Genomic DNA, 18,103 nt, shown 5'->3' with positions numbered 1-18,103 from the left:
CCAAACTATCTCTCCACAGATCACTGTGAACAAAAACTTTAAAGGTTATTATAAAAATAATAAGATAGAAATTAAGACATTAAGACATTCTAATAATGAGCACTAAAGTGGAAGTCTATGTCTTCCAGCCTATCCTGAAGCTTTTTTTCTCTGTTGATAAAATGTCAGGACATTATTAGAGACATCTCGAAAAAGTGTCAGTTAAATATCTGCTAGTTTAAACAGCTGTATCTGTTGCAATAGGTCTCTTGGAAGTATAAAAATTTTTTATTTTACAGATGAGTTGGAGATTTTAAAAATTTCTTTTTTTCTTTCTTTTTTTTTTTTTTTTTGTTGTTGTGATTTTTGGGTCACACCCGGCAGTGCTCAGGGGTTATTCCTGGCTCCAGGCTCAGAAATTGCTCCTGACAGGCATGGGGGACCATATGGGACACCGGGATTCGAACCGATGACCTCCTGCATGAAAGGCAAACGCCTTACCTCCATGCTATCTCTCCGGCCCCCCCCTTTTTTTGGGGGGGGGGGCACACCCAGCATTGCTCAGGGGCTACTCCTGGCTGTCTGCTCAGAAATAGCTCCTGGCAGGTATGGGGGACCAGATGGGACACCGGGATTCGAACCAATCACCTTTGGTCCTGGATCAGCTGCTTGCAAGGCAAACACTGTTGTGCTATCTCTCCAGGCCCCCCAAAATTTAAATCAACATTGTCTTCCTATATTTTTACAACATGCTGTGAAATGACTCTTTTCCAATTCACCATAATGGTTCAAAACAGAGAATAAATTGTATTGTTTAGGATTGTTCTTAGAATTCATAGTGTACTGTGATAAGTCAAGGTTTTAAAGGAAAGTTCACATGAGTCTGCAGTTTTGTCATCTTCTTGCTTTCATAGAAAAATATTTCAAGTGTATTAATAATATAGAAGTTAATTTCCAATTTAAGAAATCCTACTGTATGTTGCAATGGTTGCAGTAAACCCTATTACTGTCTTTCAGTTCTTTGCAAAACAGTAAGGCAATCTTGAAACATGCATTTATCTGTAGATGTCAAAGGCAAGAATAAATAAGTAAAAGTTTCGGATATCTGAGATGCATGGTGGTAGATGAGGCATTGAATTGTGAATTTTAGCTGGCCTTGGAAGAGTGTAGCAATAATATATTCATTAAACTATGTCTCTGCCAAGCTTGTTTTACAGTTTTTGAGTTAAGAATATTCACTATTTTCCTCTATATGTCTATTCTGTCTAATTTTGTTCAAATCCTGATGAAGACTCTCTATCAATAATAGAAGTAGTTCATGTGAATCCCATTGACCTTTCCAATGGTCATTTTAAAGTCTTTTGGGTTGATATATTTCTGCTGTCCTGCCCACAAGGCTTTTATAACCTTACCAAACTTTTCTGCCACTTTGCCTTTATGTCCCAACGAATTTGACCTGTTAATCTCCTCCTTATAATTGTTCTGGCAAAAGTAGTAAGTCAAACTGGGGATATTATACACGCATTGTAGTACTGAGTTTATGTAATAAGTGTTTGCTAAATTATGAAGTCCGGTGAGAGCAGGATCAATTCCTTCATCTACAGAATTGAGATCCTGGAACTAGTCATTTCCACTCTCAATAGTCACTGCCTCATTGTGTAGTGTCAACTTATTGTCCCAGTTACATGTTGAGGTTGCAGTTTGTTTCCTCTTCTCATTTTTTTGAGTGATCTGTGTTGGTTCTGAAGGGAGGTTTGCAGTCTTATCATGCATTTGTGTCTGAATTTTGTCTTTTTTTTTCTTTTTCTGGTCACATCTGGTGGCACTCGGGTTATTCCTGGCTCTGCTCTCAGAAGTCACTCCTGGCAGACTCGGGAACCATATGGGATGCTGGGATTTGAACCAGGGTCTGTCCTGTGTTGGCTGTGTGCAACACAAACACCTTACCATTGTGCTATGCTCTGGCCCCTGAATTTTTTATTTCTGAGAATCTTGCTTCTGACAAGGCAAAGTGGGACCCAGAGTTTCTTGGCCATGTTGCTATCTGTAGGATATGTAAGCATATTATTTTCCTCCAATGAGGAGATTGCCAGGAACCCATTCATTATTTATTTTTTACCCATATTGGTGAATTAATTTTTTTTGTACCTGAACATCTATTTATTTATTTATCTTGGTTTTGGGGTCACACATGGCGACACTCAGGGTTGGCTCTGTGCTCAGGGGGACCGACCATATGGGACATCGGGATTTAAATCACCATTAGTCCTGGAATGGCTGCGTGCAAGGCAAATGCCCTTCTGTTGTGCTATCTCTCTAGTCCCTGAACATCTTCTTTAAAGTGTCTTTCTGCAGTGGTATAGTTTTTTCCTTGGGGTAAATTAAAGAATTTTGGTGAAAATAATGTTAAGGTTAAAATGTCCATTGTGATGGGGGCCGGAGAGAGAACATGGAGGTAGGGCATTTGCTTTCCATGCAGAAGAACGGTGGTTCAAATCCCAGGATCCCATATGGTCCCCAGAGCCTGCCAGGAGCGATTTCTGAGCATAGAGCCAGGAGTAACCCCTGAGCACTGCTGGATGTGACCCAAAATTCAAAATAAATAAATAAATAAAATGTCCGTTGTTGGTAAGCTTCTTTTTCTATATATTAATAGTTGAGTTTTAAGAGTTCTGTAAGCTCTTTCAACTATGGCTTGTCACTGTGTATTATAGGGAATATCAGTGATATATTTGATTTGCCATTCCTTACAAAATGATTGAAACGTTTTACTGATGTAGGCCAGACCATTGTCTGTTTTTGCTGGTTGGGACATAACAGTATGGACATAACAGAAAAACATTGTAGCATGAAGATGAAAACCAATATTAGCTCATTCAGAAGTCATTGAAACTCCCCATATAAAATATGACTATGTATCCACTACCCCTGAGTGCCTCTGGATGTGACCCCAAAACCAAAAAACCAAACAAACTAAAGAAATATGGAGCTGAACAAGATGATTCATATTCTATGATTCTGTAAAAAAAAAAAAAAAAGCAGGCAGGAGCCCCTATAGAGAAGCTATAAACATAAATAAATTTAAAAAAATAAGAAAGATGGGGCCGAAGAGATAGCATGGAGGTAAGGCATTTGCCTTTCATGCAGGAGGTCATCAGTTTGAATCCCGGAGTCCCATATGGTCCCCCGTGCCTGCCAGGAGCAATTTCTGAGCCTGGAGCCAGGAATAACCCCTGAGCACTGCCGGGTGTGACCCAAAAACCAAAAAAAAAAAAAAAAAAAAAAAAAAAAAAAAAGAAAGAAAGAAAGAAAGAAAGAGGAGCCAGAGAGATAACACAGCGGTAGGGCATTCACCTTGCAGGCAGCCAATCTGGAACAGATGGTAGTTCTAGCATGGGCCCAGTGCCTGCCAGGGGTGATTTCTGAGTGTGGAGTCAGGAGTGACTCCTGAGCATTGCCAGGTTTGACTCCCCACCCCCCCAAAAAAAAGAAAGAAGAAAAAATAAAATAAAAATTAGGGCCAGGGAAATAGCACAGCTTTAAGGAGTTTGCTTTACATGTGGCCCACCCAGGATGGATCTGACTTCAAATGGGAGGGTAGAAGTGGCAAGTTTTTTTGTTTTGTTTTGTTTTATTTTGTTTTTTGGTTTTGGGGCCACATCTGGCGGTACTCAGGGATTACTCCTGGCTATTTGCTCAGAAATAGCTCCTGGCAGGCACAGTGAGGGGTGGAGGACCATATGGGACACCAAGATTCAAACCAACCACCTTAGGTCCTGGATCAGCTGCTTGCAAGGCAAACACCGCTGTGCTATCTCTTCGGCACCTTTGTTTTTGTTTTTTTGCATAGGCTCAGTAAATAATGGGTAAATTAGAATGAAAATGTCTTTGGCCTAAGAGATACAGGGTGCCTCTACCCTTGGATCATACTGCCATGAGACTGACTACAGGTTCCAGATATGTTAGTTGTCAAACCCCAAGGTCTCTCTTTATGGTGCCAGGAAACATTCTGCTTGGTCGTGGTTGTCAAAGTCCATCCTCTGTAATTAGAGATCTTGTTTTTTTGCACAGGTCCTAGGATGAAGCCCAAGATAGAGTCTTTCTTTATGGTCCCAGGAAAAGTTCGGCTCAGTCACAGTTATTGTAATCAGTCTTCTGTAATTAGTGATCTTGATTTTTGCACAGATCCTAGGATGGAGGGTCTTCTGAATTCATCTCACTATTAGGTGATGAGGTAGGGCAGCCTGCCCTTAGATCAAGATTTTTGCTGTTTCCTTGTTATTAGGGTGTCTTATAAAACTACTCTGGCTCAAGTTAGTGCCAGTGCAGTATTAGGGCTTTTCTCCCGGGGGGTGGGGTGGGGTGGGTGGGTGGGTGGGTGTTATTCTTGGTGCTGGTGCAGGGAACCATGGCAGGTTTTTTTTGTTTTTTTTTTTTTTTTTTTTGGCTTTAAGGGCCACACCCATTTGATGCTCAGGGGTTACTCCTGGCTAAGCACTCAGAAATCACCCCTGGCTTGGGGGGGGACCATATGGGATGCAGGGGGATCGAACCGCGATCCTTCCTTGGCTAGCGCTTGCAAGGCAGACACCTTACTTCTAGTGCCACCTCTCCGGCCCCAACTATGGCAATTCTAAATTTGGAGTCTGAGGGTTGGGATTGGATGGTCCATTTCCTATCACTTGAGGTCCAAGTCAAATCCTCATAACAAGTGTTCAGGTGGAAGGTGCCCCAGTATTATAAAATTTATGAGTTCTTGGGACTGAAGAGATAGCATAGCAGTAGGACATTTGCCTTGCATGCAGGCAATCCAGGATTGACTGTGGTTTGAATCCTGGCATCCCATATGGTGCCCCATGCCAGGAGTGATTTCTGAGTGCAGAGTCAGGAGTAAGTACTGACCACCACTGGATTTGACCCCCCAAAATTTTATGGGTTCTTATCCCTATTAGATAAGAACTTGTTTCTATATACATATAAGATTTTCCCATTTTAGTGTGCCTATGCAAAAAGGAATGATGCCATATTATATTACTGGTGCATTTGGGGGTCAAAATGACAAGCTATACAATCTTTGTGCCCTGGTTTTGTCCTGAGCTCTTATTCCAAGCAAGACTTTTCTACTAGAATTTATTACTAAGTAGAACCAAAATGAGCAAAAAGAATAAAAAGATGGAGGAGGTTACCTTTACATATGGAAATAAACCCACTAAAAGATATAACTATTAAAGAAATAAACATACAAAGAAAATATAGATATCCTCATTAAGTCTTTTGAGATAGTCTGAGGGGGGATAAGATCCTGGGCACATTTTCGTCCCACACTGTGGTCTTATGGAATCTTAGAAATGGTTTGCAGCAGTAAGGGACAGGTAATGTCCTCAAGCTGGGGATCCTTCTGGAACTGAATTCAATAGCAAGCAACCTCTGTCCACATTAAAGGGAGGTGGAAGAAAAAGGGTCACATAGAATAAGTGGCTGCAGCTTCTTCCTGGGCTAGAGATGGGAGGTTGAGAGGGTATCCTTTCGCTATGGGAGTCAGTGGAGTCAGTTTACTGGGTTAGGGGAATAGTCTTGGTTTCTGATGAGTTAATAACTGAGGATAAAGAGGGTTAAATAGGGAGAGATAATGGATCGGGATTGAGAGGGTGAGAGGATAGAAGTGTTGTAAGGTGGTAATTCGGGGAGTGAGGTGAGGAGGGGTAATATATGAGGGGGCTATATACAATATAGGCAGGAATTATTTACAATACAGATTAGGCAAACATAGAGGAGTCCACTGCATGTACACTAACACCCACTTATAGGCAGATATTAGAGATCTATTCATAGGTTATAGTTGGAGGCCCGACCATTATGGGATGGATTAGAGCACTTAAAAATAAATAGTAGACTCACAAGTTTAACTGTTGTATTATAACAGTATTACATGTCAACAGTGTGGTTAGGACCTTTATTTATATAAAAACAAATAGTCAATTTACGGTGTCTTAATTTAATCTTTGTACACCTTCCATTTTAAGTGCTTAAATGAGTACTATATTACAATAAAAATGTAGTGATATAATTAACCAGCCATTAAAAATTTACTTTTACAGAAAAAAAAAAATAAGTGCTCGCTTTGACAGCACATATACTAAAATTGGAATGACACAGAGAAGATTAGCATGGCCCCTGCACAGGATGACATGCAAAAAATAAATAGATAAAAGAAATAAAAAATAGGGGTCAGGGCCCGGAGAGATAGCACAGCAGCGTTTGCCTTGCAAGCAGCCGATCCAGGACCAAAGGTGGTTGGTTCGAATCCCGGTGTCCCATATGGTCCCCCGTGCCTGCCAGGAGCTATTTCTGAGCAGACAGCCAGGAGTAACCCTTGAGCACCACCGGGTGTGGCCCAAAAGCCAAAAACCAAAAAAAAAAAAAAAAATAGGGGTCAGAGAGATAGCATGGAGGTAAGGCGTTTGCCTTGAATGCAGAACAGTGGTTTGAATCCTGGCATCCCATATGGTCCCCCAAGCCTGCCAGGAGCGATTTCTGAGTGTAAAGCCAGGAGTGACCCCTGAGTGCTTCCGGGTGTGACCCCCAAAACACTCCCCAAAATAAATAAAAAGAATAAAAAGAGAAATAAAAATAAATAACAGAAATAAATAAAAAAATTTACAAAATGGGGCTGGCATTTCAGAGGGGTAAGGTTTTCCAATTTCTAGGCACTTCATCAATGGTGGGGGGTGAACTTTGCTAAATGAAGCTTTCAGGGTTAGATTGTGCATATTTTAGGATAACTATAATTATCATGCCTAGAGTATCAAGTAATATGGTAGTGAGCACTATAAGAGGAGTCTACCCTATATAGTATTATCCACAATGTCTTGTGCAGAAGGTCTTGTGCAGCTTTTTTGTTGTTTGTTTTTTTTGCAAAAAAGTCGACATGTGTAATATCTATTTGCCACAATTCATTAGTCTGTAACCCTCAGGGATTGGCCCCAGCTACATGTGTTTCCTCACCAGGAAACCTAGCCAACCTAGACTTCCCTCTCATCCAGGGTCCAGATGGCTGGGGCACTCTGAACTGCATTTGAATAGAGATGTGGTTGGAAAGGATACCAGATGATACAATCTGTGAGATCAATAGAGGAAATGACAGTCCATCCCTGGGACAAAGGTTTGTGAGAACATTATTTTTTGGTAACCCCAGCAGTGCTTAATGGTTACTCCTAACTGTCATAAATCACTCTTGGAAGGCTCAGAGGACCATGTGAGATGCTAGGGATTGAGCCTGAGTTGGCCATGTATAAAAGCAAATGCCTACCCACTATGCCTTCACTCTGGCCCCTGTAAGAACATTCTAGAAGGGATTAGACCTAAAGAACAGCCCACCCTCAGGATTCCAGTGCTCTCAGATGGCAGGAAAAAAACAGAACTCCCAGCAGTTACTGTCCTTACCTCCTGGGACACCTCTTCGGAAAGCCCTGACCCCTTAATATTTACACTCCCTTGCCATGGAGTCTGGACAGCAACCCAGGGCCAGGAAATATGCCACTCAGGCCCTTGGTCAAATAGCAGGCACTTAAGAGGGTTAATTAAGGCTATTTTACAAACACATTAATTTAAAGCACCTAAGATATTTTATTACAGAGGCCTGAGAGTCAGTTCTGGCCCAGCAGATAAACCCATTCACAGCTAGTTCCCAAATCCTCATTGTCCTTAATTCTCTTTCCATATTTTAGTCTCATTAAAAAATAGTGGGGGTGGGAAGCTGAAGCAATAATATAGGAAGTAGGACCTTTGCCTTGCCCAGTTCCATCTCCAGCATCCCATATGGTCTCTTGAGCCTGCCAGGAGTGATTCTTGAGCATAGAACCAGAAGTAACCCCTGAGTACTGCTGGGTGTGGGTCCAAAACCAATAACAACAACAACAATAATAAATACAAAGTGTTGTTCCTGAGCATCACAGGGAGTGACCTAAAATAACAAAACATATTTAGTGTGTGTGCATGTGAATGTTTGGTATTGAGGCATTAAGTGCCTCTTCAGATCTTCAGAGCTGAGCACTTGCCATGGCCTGCTTGGTGCAGACACTAAGGGGGTTCACAGGATCCTCTTTCTGGAAGGTGGGTCTGTAAATTCAGCGATGAGTAACAGAGCCACACTCAGAAGTGGGGTGAATCTGAGTCTGATTTATTGAAGATGACAGTGGCTATTTAGGCAAAATTTTTGCAAGTCATAATTTTTTGTGATATGTAAAAAACTCACGTTTTACTGAAAAGTTAGACATATATGTTTTTGTTAACAAAAATTAGATATCTGTAAGTACATTCAGCGTAATCTACAAACTTCTTTACACTAGACAGTTTACAGGCCTTTTATTACTAAGGTTTCAACAAATAACCAAACTTCCTAAGTCTCCCCTAAAGTCTGACTAGAAGGATCAACTTTAAGAAGGCAAAGTCTGAAAAGTCAAACTTAATTAAAAGGGGGCAAATCTTTACCTGGCAAAAGCTTTCTTCACAACCCATTGTTAGTTCTAGGTCAAACCTTAGATGTTATTTCCAAGGTAAAAGGTTAGCAAGTCACTAGAAGTCCCTTATGCATCAGATATGTCCCAAAACAAACATTCCTTTCATCTGAGAGGACAGGGCAGTTAGGCAGATTGCAGAGCAGTAAGGCACAGGACATTCTATCAATAACTATTATTGAACTGACTAAACTAACTGTTAGTTATTTCAGCTTCAATATGTTTCTTTTTTTTTTTTTTTTTTTTTTTTTTTGGGTCACACCCAGTGACGCTCAGGGGTTACTCCTGGCTATGCGCTCAGAAGTCACTCCTGGCTTGAGAGACCATATGGGACACCAGGGGATCGAACAGCGGTCCATCCTATGCTAGCGCTGGCAAGGCAGGCACCTTACCTCTAGCGCCACCGCACCGGCCCCAATATGTTTCTGTTGATGCTAAGTTTTCCAGGTAAAGAGGTAAATGCTCAAATATATACATATTTAGCACAGAAGGAGGGAGATTTATATTTTGGCCAAATGGCTGCTTGCAACTAACTATAAGCTAAGCTTGAGGGGCTGGAGAGATAGCACAACAGTGTGGCATTTGCCTTGCAAGCAGCCAACCGAGGACTAATGGTGGTTCAAATCCAGGCATCCCATATTGTCCCCCGAGTCTGCCGAGAATGGTTTCTGAGCACAGAGCCAGGAATGGCCCCTGGCCCAAAGACTAATCAATCAATCAAGTTTAAAAAAAAGAGGGCTGGAGAGAAAGCATGGAGGTAGGCCGTTTGCCTTGGATGCAGAAGAACCGTGGTTCGAATCCTGGCATCCTATATGGTCCCCTGTGTCTGCCAGGAGTGATTTCTGAGCACAGAGCAAGGAGTAACCCCTGAGTGCTGCCCATGTGACCCAAAAACCAAAACCAAAAAAAAAAAAAAAAAAATCTAAGCTTGAAATATACCACAACTTCTTGTCAGGAAAGCGATCTCTCTTTGAGATCTCTACTCAGTTAGCCATGCCAGGACCATTCCTTAGCAGGCCTACTGGTTTCCAGCTTCCTCTGAACTGGGGCTGTGGCAAATGCTCTGAAGCTTCCCACTCCAGGTACTATGCTTAGTGCTGGTTGCAGGGGCAGGGCATTAGGTGAAGCCCCAAACCCAGGCTAGGTACAAGGTACCCTGAGATTCTCCAAAGTGCAGAGGTGCCTCAATAATTGCGCAGCCCAGCGTAGTCCTTGGGTGCCCAGAGCAGGCGTGGGAGGTGGATCTCGGCCCGTGGGCCGATGTCTGGGCTCCAGCAGAACTCAGGTGACAGCACCTTGGCGGGCTTGTGCAGCCAGAAGAACTTGTTAAGGTGGCTCTCATCTTGCCATCGTGCCTCCAGGCCGCGCATGCGGTCCCACCACAGCCCCTTTGTGCAGTGCTCGGTCAGTCGCCTCAGGGCCGCCACGCTGCCCCCGAACACGGCTGCATGGTAGTAGAAGTCTCCTTCTCCTGGTGCCAGCGCAGCAGCTGAGCGCTTGTCGCGCTCGAAGGGCAGTACTCTCAGGGGCCAGTGGTAGTGCCATGCGTGCAGCTGTGCCACCGTGTCGGCCAGCACCTCAGGCCCATAGGTTCTGCTGAAGAACTGGTCCACGTCCATGCAGAGCACGTAGTGTACCTCAGTGTCCAGCCGTCCACTCAGCGCAGTGTGCAATGTGTGCATGCGCCCCATGGAGATGTCCTGCCAGCGATGCTGGGGCTCCACGTACTCCACTTGCAACCGGCGTCCAGGACCCAGCAGCAAGTGGGGCACTGCAGCAGGGCGCTCCGTGAACACGTAGTATACCACGCTCTGGCCCACCATGAAGTGCTTCTCTGCTGACTCCAGGAAGCGCGCCAGATATTTCTCCAGGTACCTGCCAGAAGGCCCGGCAGGGTTAGCTAAGGCCTTGGTCGCCCTCCTTTCCCCCATCCATCTTCCAGTGCATCTTAGTGGCAATTTGGCAAAATTTTGCTCAAGGTTCCTCCAACACACTCTTCTCTCCAGGTTGAGAAAGCCAGGAGAGCCCAGGAGGCGAGCAAGACAGGGAGCCGGATGGGTGGTTTCTATGTACGGGGCCTATCCTTTACCATCTGCATCTCAGCCCCGACCACTGTTGGGCCATTTCTGCTATTTACCCAAGTGATCTCTTAAAGACTCATCCACAAAGATGTCATCTTGCCTTATCTCAAATCAACTACTTCCAGTAGGACAGACCTGGGTCTCTGGGTACTCAGACATAGCTGTGAGCCCCTGGCTTCCTGTATTTCATGTCCAGGAAGGAAAGAATGACTGTGCCCTCACCTAGGCCTTGGAGGCCTGGACTTGGAGATCCCATAACAGAGGAACAGTACCTCACCCCTCTGCCTCCCAGGCCCCACGGCCAGGCCTTACCTGCCTACAGCAAACACAGTCAGCCCAATGGTAAGGTTCTGCTGCAGAGCCTCTTGACGGGCAACATCTGGGTCGAAAACGCCATCCCAAATGATGGGGGCACCCCAGGAGGTACAGGTCAGGACTTCCGGCCGGGCCCTGGCCAGGACAAAGATGAGGTGACAGGCCCTTTCATCCCCCTACCTCCCTGCACTTAGGAGTCTCCAGTTCAGACCCCCGATGCAGAGGGTGGGGAGCAGTGGAATCTGGTGGTGCACTGAGTAAGGCAGGGACATAGGGTGGGAAGGTGACAGTCCTTACCAGGGGCGCAGGGGGCCTGAGAAGTTGTCTTTCAGCAGGGGCATGCTGGAGGCAGGGCACACACCCATGGGGATGAGCCCTTCTAAGTACCTGCAGGGCGAAGGTAGCAGTGGGAGCTATGCCAGCCCACTCAGGCTGGCCATGACCTTCACACCAGCCTGTTGGCCCTGCAGGGGGAGAGTGGGTACCTGACTACACGTTGCCCATACAGGAACACTCCTAACAGGCCAAGTGCAAGGATGGTCAGCCGCCAGAAGCTTCTTTTCCAGACTCTGGAGGGTAGGAAGGGACATCAGCAAGGTGCAGGTAAGCACACACAGAGACAACTATACACACATGAGAAATGCAGTGCTCAGTTTATTTCTGAGCACAATGGAGATGTTCTGTTCATGCAAGAAATCAGGCCCCTTTCCCAGCCACATGACTTCTCCCCTTAGAGGCAGAAATGTCAGCAACAGTCAAACCTTTGCAGCCCTTCCAGCTACCATGTCTGCATGTGCACCCATGTCAACATGACATCCATGTTTCTCCATAGCCCCGTTTCCTCCCACAGCCAGTGGGGAGCACAGCAGGAGAAGGTTCTACATCTTCTCCTTATTCCATTGTAGTACTGAAAGCTTTAGTGTGCTTTTCTTTTGCAGCATCCTAGTGAGCATTGGTGGAGGAGCTTGATTTGCCTGACCTGCTCATTCTGAACAGATGGCTTTCTGATCCTTACCTTTCCTTAATGTAGTCGGGACCTGACCTTGTCCAGCCCTGGGGCAGGTCACATTTGAGCTTAGTCTGGAAAGGGGCCTGAAATGGATGGGGAAGAGCCAACTCCCAGATTCAAGGATGTTGTAGGAAGATGATGCTCAGGAAACCCAGAACAGTTCCCAGAAGTACTGAGGGGGACCATATGGTGCCAGGAACTAAACTCGAGACCTTGTATATGCCAGACATGTGCTTGACCACATGAGTTATCTTCCCAGCCTATTTGTTTTTACAAAGTGCTCATTTCATAGGCAAAGCATACCATCTTGCTCCAGTCCAGTTTTGATAGCAAAGAAAGGGCGAGGGGGCTGTTTTCCATGTTTTTGCCTGCTACATGCATTCCTCCTTGGGAATTTTCTTACCCCCAATGACATGTAAACTGTCTGGAACAAACAGCTTGAGGCCACAGGGAGCTGTGCAGGAAGGGAGGGGTGACAGAAAGTGCCAGCCAGAGTCTCTGCAGGACAGGAGCAGCAAACATTGGGGTAGTTAAGAAAGCTTAGTCATGGGGCCAGAGAGATAGCATAGTGATAGGGCATTTGCCTTGCATGCAGCTAGTACAGCCAACCCAGGACGGATCCAGGTTTGATTCCTGAATTTCTGAATGCAGAGCCAGGAGTAACCCCTGAGTGCCTCTGGGTGTGAAAAAAAAAAGGCAAGCTTAGTCAACCTAGCCTGAAGTCTGACAATGAAGAGTAGAACGTAGGTACATTTAAGGGTTGGTTTGGGTGATAAGGGGTGATGCAAAATGAATTAGTATGCAGGTGAGTACAAATATACACCACAGTCCACACCCTTTTATCCTCCTTCAGAGCCACAGACTGGATATATCTGCTGAGGAATAGGACTAGGGGAGAAGAAAAGGTAGGGGCAGAAAGTCTTCTTGAAAGAGACTAGGGAATCCAGACTTGGGGTTTTTGTTTGAACACAGAGTGGGTTGGGACTCTCAGGTTGGGCAGGTATAGGGGACAGTGTTGGGGGTCACTCCCCACTGGTGCTAAGAATTTTACTAAGGCCTCCAGCATTAAAGCCATGCTGTAGGCAACTTCTGTGCTACAGCCATCAGTGAGATTTCGATAAATCCACTTTATGAAGAGTGGGTTGCACGGGTGGCAAAATATGAAGTAATGAAACCACACACAGAGTATGTGAGGTCAACATGTCTTCTGGAAGAGTGCAACCCACTCTCCCTAAAGTAGATTCACCAAAATCTCACTGATGGCTGTAGGACAGAAGCCACCTACAGAAAATGGTGCCTAATGTGGGGCGCCAAATGCTGCAGGCATCTTGCATCTCAGCATCTCTAATGGGGAGCAAATCCTTCATGACAGGAAAGCAGGAGCACAAGCAGCCAAATATAAAATATAAAATAATGATACCACTCACAGAGTAAGTGGGGTCAACATATCTCCTGGCAGGAGTGTGACAAGTTTAATTTTTTGAGTGGGGGGGGATTTATAGGGGTAAAACTAGCCATAGGTGTAGAGAAGAATAATTATTATTACAAAGTAAAGTACAACAGTAACAATTCCTAAGCTATGGATGTGACTAAAAATTCTAAGTTACAAAGGAGAAGGTTACAATTCAAGGCAGTTCTTTGCAAGCTTATTTCAAATACAAAATCAGGACTAGAAGAAGTAGGAAATAGGGACTTGATCTTCACTGGGCTGGGCTCTATTGTTTTAGGGGTCAAGTAAAGGAAGGAGTCAACTCCACTAAAATGTGTTTCCCTATTTCTTTTATTTTAATTTTTTTATTTTTAATTATGAGAACAAAGATGCAAAGAAAGAAGACAAGGTAAAGTTACAGTGGAAGGACAATCACCCATAAACAGAATTCTCAGAAGTCCCCTTGCTGATATCTTAACTTTGAACTTTCGGCCAAAGAACATTAAGAAAAATAAAACAGAACCCATGTACAATTACTTTGTCCCTCAAGTCCCCAGATTGTAATACATAATATTTCTTAGCAGCACATCAAGCAATCTAAAGCCATAAAACTTATGTAACTCCTTAAACATTGAAGGCATAGTATTTTTTCCATGCACATGCATATTAGTTTAAGTTAACCTCAAAAGTGGGTTTTTCTTTTTAAGGGTAAGAGTCAAAGGAGCACAGTAAAAACAGTGTTAGAGTGGCAATAATTGTTTGCATAGGCCCACCAAAATATGGGGGATATGGAAAGGAAAAGTCTTGGCCTAAATACAAGGAGACCCTACCCCTGAAGTTTTCTGGCATAAGACCAACTCTAGGCTCCTAGGAAACTAGTTTGCCCAATCCAAGTCATTGTCTGTAGTGCCAACACACTTTTATTTTTCACACAGTCTCTGTTGTTGGTATCATGTTTCTGTATTAAAGATCCTGGAATCTGCATATCCTATATTGAAGTCAGGATGTGGAGCGTCCTCTAGTTTCACCTCACAATTAAAGGGCAATGCAGAAAGTCCTGTCCAGTATGCAGGTTGTTGATGTTCTTAAGTCTTCTTAGTGTTAAGGGAAGTCTCTATTGAGTAGATAGATGTCAAAGCAGTGATAGGGTCTTCCCTGGTAGAGGATTGCTTCCAGGTGTTGTTATTAAAAAAAACCTTGGATGTTTCGTAGATAGTAGATAGCTTCCCTGGTTCGGGGGTGAATGAAGAATGCCCATTCTTCTGAGGCCTGTGCCAGGTCATTATGTCAATGTTCAGGTGTAAGGTCCCATTTCACTACAAGATTTGCATGTTCCAATCTCTATTAGATAAGAACTTATTTATGTGTTTAGTATTTTCCCATTTTAATATGCCTATGCAACCAAGGAACAATGCCACATGGCGTTATAAGCCCATATGGGGGCTGCAAGAACAAGTCCAAAACTCCCCATGACAAGGTTAAACATAAGCATTAAACTGAGGAATTCTTTCACCGAATATTTCTTATTGAACAGCTCACAGAGAGAAGAAAAGATAAAAAGTGGGGAAAATCTTCACTGTATAAGAGAATATTTAGTAAGAGTTAGCTGTCAAAGAAAATAGATATAAAATATTCAAAGCCATATGTGTCCATTTTATGTCTTTTGAAATAGTTGGGGGTTGTTAAATCCAGTACACCACTTTGGTGTGTGATTAGGACTGTGCAGTACTGAAGTTAAAAAGGGTAAATGGGGGGTACTGATGGTTGGGGGTGATAGAGTTAAAAAGTGAAAATGAGCTTAACAGGGGTGTGCGAAAGAGCAGAATACCAGATGGACATTCTACATACACAAAACATAACTTAAGGATAGGATATATTATTAATATATATTGTGTGTGCGGGGGCTATTGCTACCGCGCGATTTTGAACATGTAAACTGGTAAGAAATTGCCAGAGACTGTCTTAGTAAAAATGAGCAGCTCTCAGCACCCACAAATATGGACCCACCATTTTAGGCCGTCTGGGCTGGGTCCCAGGGAAGGCCTGGAGGCCGGGGGGCAGGAGAGGGAATGGCTGAGGGCCTACGAAGGCTCCCAGCATGCCCAAGCTAGGGAGAAAGCCTTCGACATTGGGGTCTCCCCAGACCCCATGCCGGCTAGAGCTAGCCTCCAGCTCAAGAACGGATTCAGTAGAGCGTGTTTCCCTATTTCTAAAGGAGAGTCAATAGCCCAGGATCTGCATTTTCTGGTGTTTTTTTTTTTTTTTTTTTCTTCTGCATTCTGGTGAATGCAGATCCTGGGCTATTGACTCTCCTTTAGAAATAGGGAAACACATTTTAGAGGATTTGACTCCTTCCTTTACTTGACCCTTAAAATAATAGAGCCCAGCCCAGTGAAGATCAAGATATTTCCTACTTCCTCCTAGTCCTAATTTTGCATTTGAAGTAAACTTGCAAAGAGCTGCCTTGAGTTGTAACCTTCTCCTTTGTAACTTAGAATTTTTTTTGTTTCTGTTTTGTTTTTTGCTTTTGGGTCACACCTGGCAGCACTTGGGTTACTCCAGGCTCTACACTCAGAAAATTGCCCCTGCAGGCACAGGGGACCACATGGGATGCCGGGATTCAAACCACCATCCTTCTGCATGAAAGGCAAAGCCTTACCTTCATGCTATCTCTCCAGCCCCTGTAACTTAGAATTTTTAGTTACACCCATAGCTTAAGAAGTGTTACTGTTGTACTTTGCTTTGTGATTATAATTATTCATCTCTACACCTATGGCTAGTTTTACCCCTATAAATCCCCCTGCTGGAAAAATTAAACTTATTGCACTCCTGCCAGAAGATGTGTTGACTCGCATACTCTGTGTGTGGTATCATTATTTCATATTTCATATTCAGCCGCTTGTGCTCCTGCTTTCCTCTCATGAAGGATTTGCTCCCCACTAGAAATGCTGAGATGCAAGACGCCTGCAGCAAAGCTAGGGTTCTCATGACCCCAAACCTAGTGTTATTGTACCACTTCTCCCCCCCCCCCAGCCCCAAGCACTTCCTCCCCTTCCTACAGTGCTGCTTGGTGCTGACCTTGGTACCAAGGCTCTACCAGAGCAGAGAAGAAAGAGGCTGATGTGTGCTCAGTCTCATCCACTCTCACTCCAACCCTCCTCACTTGGGAGGATTATCTTGGTACCACAATATCTCAGCCTATAGGTACGCTCCAGTCCCAGAGCCCCTGGACCTACAGAGGTCTGTCTAATCCTTCCTCCACTTACCTTGCTCAGATATTCCAGAAGGCTAAAAGGAGCCTGAGAATGTGGCCCAAAACACAAAGCATAAAACAGGATGAGACCCTAGGAGATGACCCTGAGGCTCAGGTGGTGACAGGTCTTAAAATTAGCCCAGATGAGAGGTTCTATCTATCTGTCTCCCTCAGACCTGAGGCTTAGACCTTGGTCCCTGGCCCCACCATTGTGTGTGTGTGTGTGTGTGTGTGTGTGTGTGTGTGTGTGTGTGTGTGTGTGTGTGTGTGTGGGTGGTCCCTGGCCCCACCATTGTGTGTGTGTGTGTGATCTGATTCTGTGTTTTTGTGCCTGATAGAGTTTAGTAAATGTTGGGACACTCAAGGAAGCAAAGTCAATCCAGTCTTGGGTCTGGAGCTTAGAAGGGAATGTCTGGATGCAGGTCTAACAGTCATCTGTGTCCATGTGTCTATAGGGGCTGAAGTCCCAGCTCAGGCTCCTTTCAGCTCTCTCTCTCCCTCAATGCCCCTCAGCCCAGCCTATGCACTGCTCCCAGAATCTGCCTACAATCAGTCATTTATTCTTCTATGGGAACAGAAATTTGGGACCCTGAACAGTTATTCGCATTGAGAAATCACCCAGATCATCCCTGGCTCCATGCCCCACTGTCTTACCCAGGGATCAACTCTACCATTTGACAAAATCCCTTCTCAACCACCCTCTCGCAGAACTGACACTGAAACTAATCTCCAAATAGTAGGATCTGAAATCACTAGCAAGCTCTGCTGGACAGAGATGAAAGCTGGAATGTCCAGTGGAGAATGTCCTGATTAAAGAAAGCATAGATTAAGCTTACAGGGGTTGTTCTCTGGGCTAGTTCTTTTGAAATGTACTTTCTAGTTATTGGCCTTGCTTAGGAAAAAGAGTTTGGGGACCAGAGCGGTGGCGCAAGCCATAAGGTGTCTGCCTTGCGAGCGCCAGCCTAGGACGAAATACTGTTTGATCTCCTGGCTTCTTTATGGTCCCCCAAGCCAGGAGCGATTCCTGAGTGCATAGCCAGGTGTAACCCCGGAGCTTAACTGGATGTGGCCCAAAAAACAACAACAACAACAACAACAAAAAAAAAAACAAAAAAAAAAAGGAAAAAGTTTAGGTTTGTTCATAAGCTCTGGGTGCAGGAGGCCTAAATTCTATCACCTGCACACAAAACCCCAGCATCGCCAGAGACCTACCTCAGAGTACAGAGCTGAGAGTAAACTTCTCAGGAATGTTGGGAGTGGCCCAGAAAGACAAATAAAAACCCTACCTTTCTTGTAGGCTGTGGTATCAAAACCTCAGCTCCCATCCTAGATGTGAATGGAGAATAAAACGTCTCTTCAGCACTGATTTCCTGGGCAACCATAGACAGGATCTTTGGATCACACTACAGTTCCGCCAGCACTCAATAGGCCAGCTCAGACTGTCCTCTAGCTGTCCTGCCTTTCAACCCAGCCCAACATCGGCAGTATCTCCACTCACCTGCGTCGCTCCTTGAGAGCCAT

At 44.4% G+C, this 18,103-nt stretch overlaps 1 protein-coding gene and 1 non-coding gene across 2 annotated transcripts; one reads left to right on the top strand and one right to left on the bottom strand.

Moving 5' to 3' along the window:
• Positions 1-6,091: 6,091 nt before the first annotated feature.
• LOC126012307 (U6 spliceosomal RNA) lies at positions 6,092-6,197 on the top strand. The gene has a single exon (XR_007496824.1). It is a non-coding gene; the product is annotated as a U6 spliceosomal RNA (small nuclear RNA).
• A 3,482-nt stretch (positions 6,198-9,679) lies between these two features.
• On the bottom strand, positions 9,680-18,103 carry A3GALT2 (alpha 1,3-galactosyltransferase 2). The gene is made up of 5 exons (XM_049775536.1): positions 18,081-18,103; positions 11,377-11,460; positions 11,189-11,278; positions 10,889-11,026; positions 9,680-10,370 (listed from the first exon to the last, which is right to left on the bottom strand). Exons 1-5 carry the CDS (start codon positions 18,101-18,103, stop codon positions 9,680-9,682), a joined length of 1,026 nt encoding a protein of 341 aa, XP_049631493.1.

The sequence above is a fragment of the Suncus etruscus genome, chromosome 6 (genome assembly GCF_024139225.1).
Source record: "Suncus etruscus isolate mSunEtr1 chromosome 6, mSunEtr1.pri.cur, whole genome shotgun sequence".
In the NCBI taxonomy this organism is placed as follows: Eukaryota; Metazoa; Chordata; class Mammalia; order Eulipotyphla; family Soricidae; genus Suncus; species Suncus etruscus.
The sequence above is the reverse complement of the archived record's forward strand: the minus strand, read 5'-3'. Positions and strand labels throughout refer to the sequence as shown.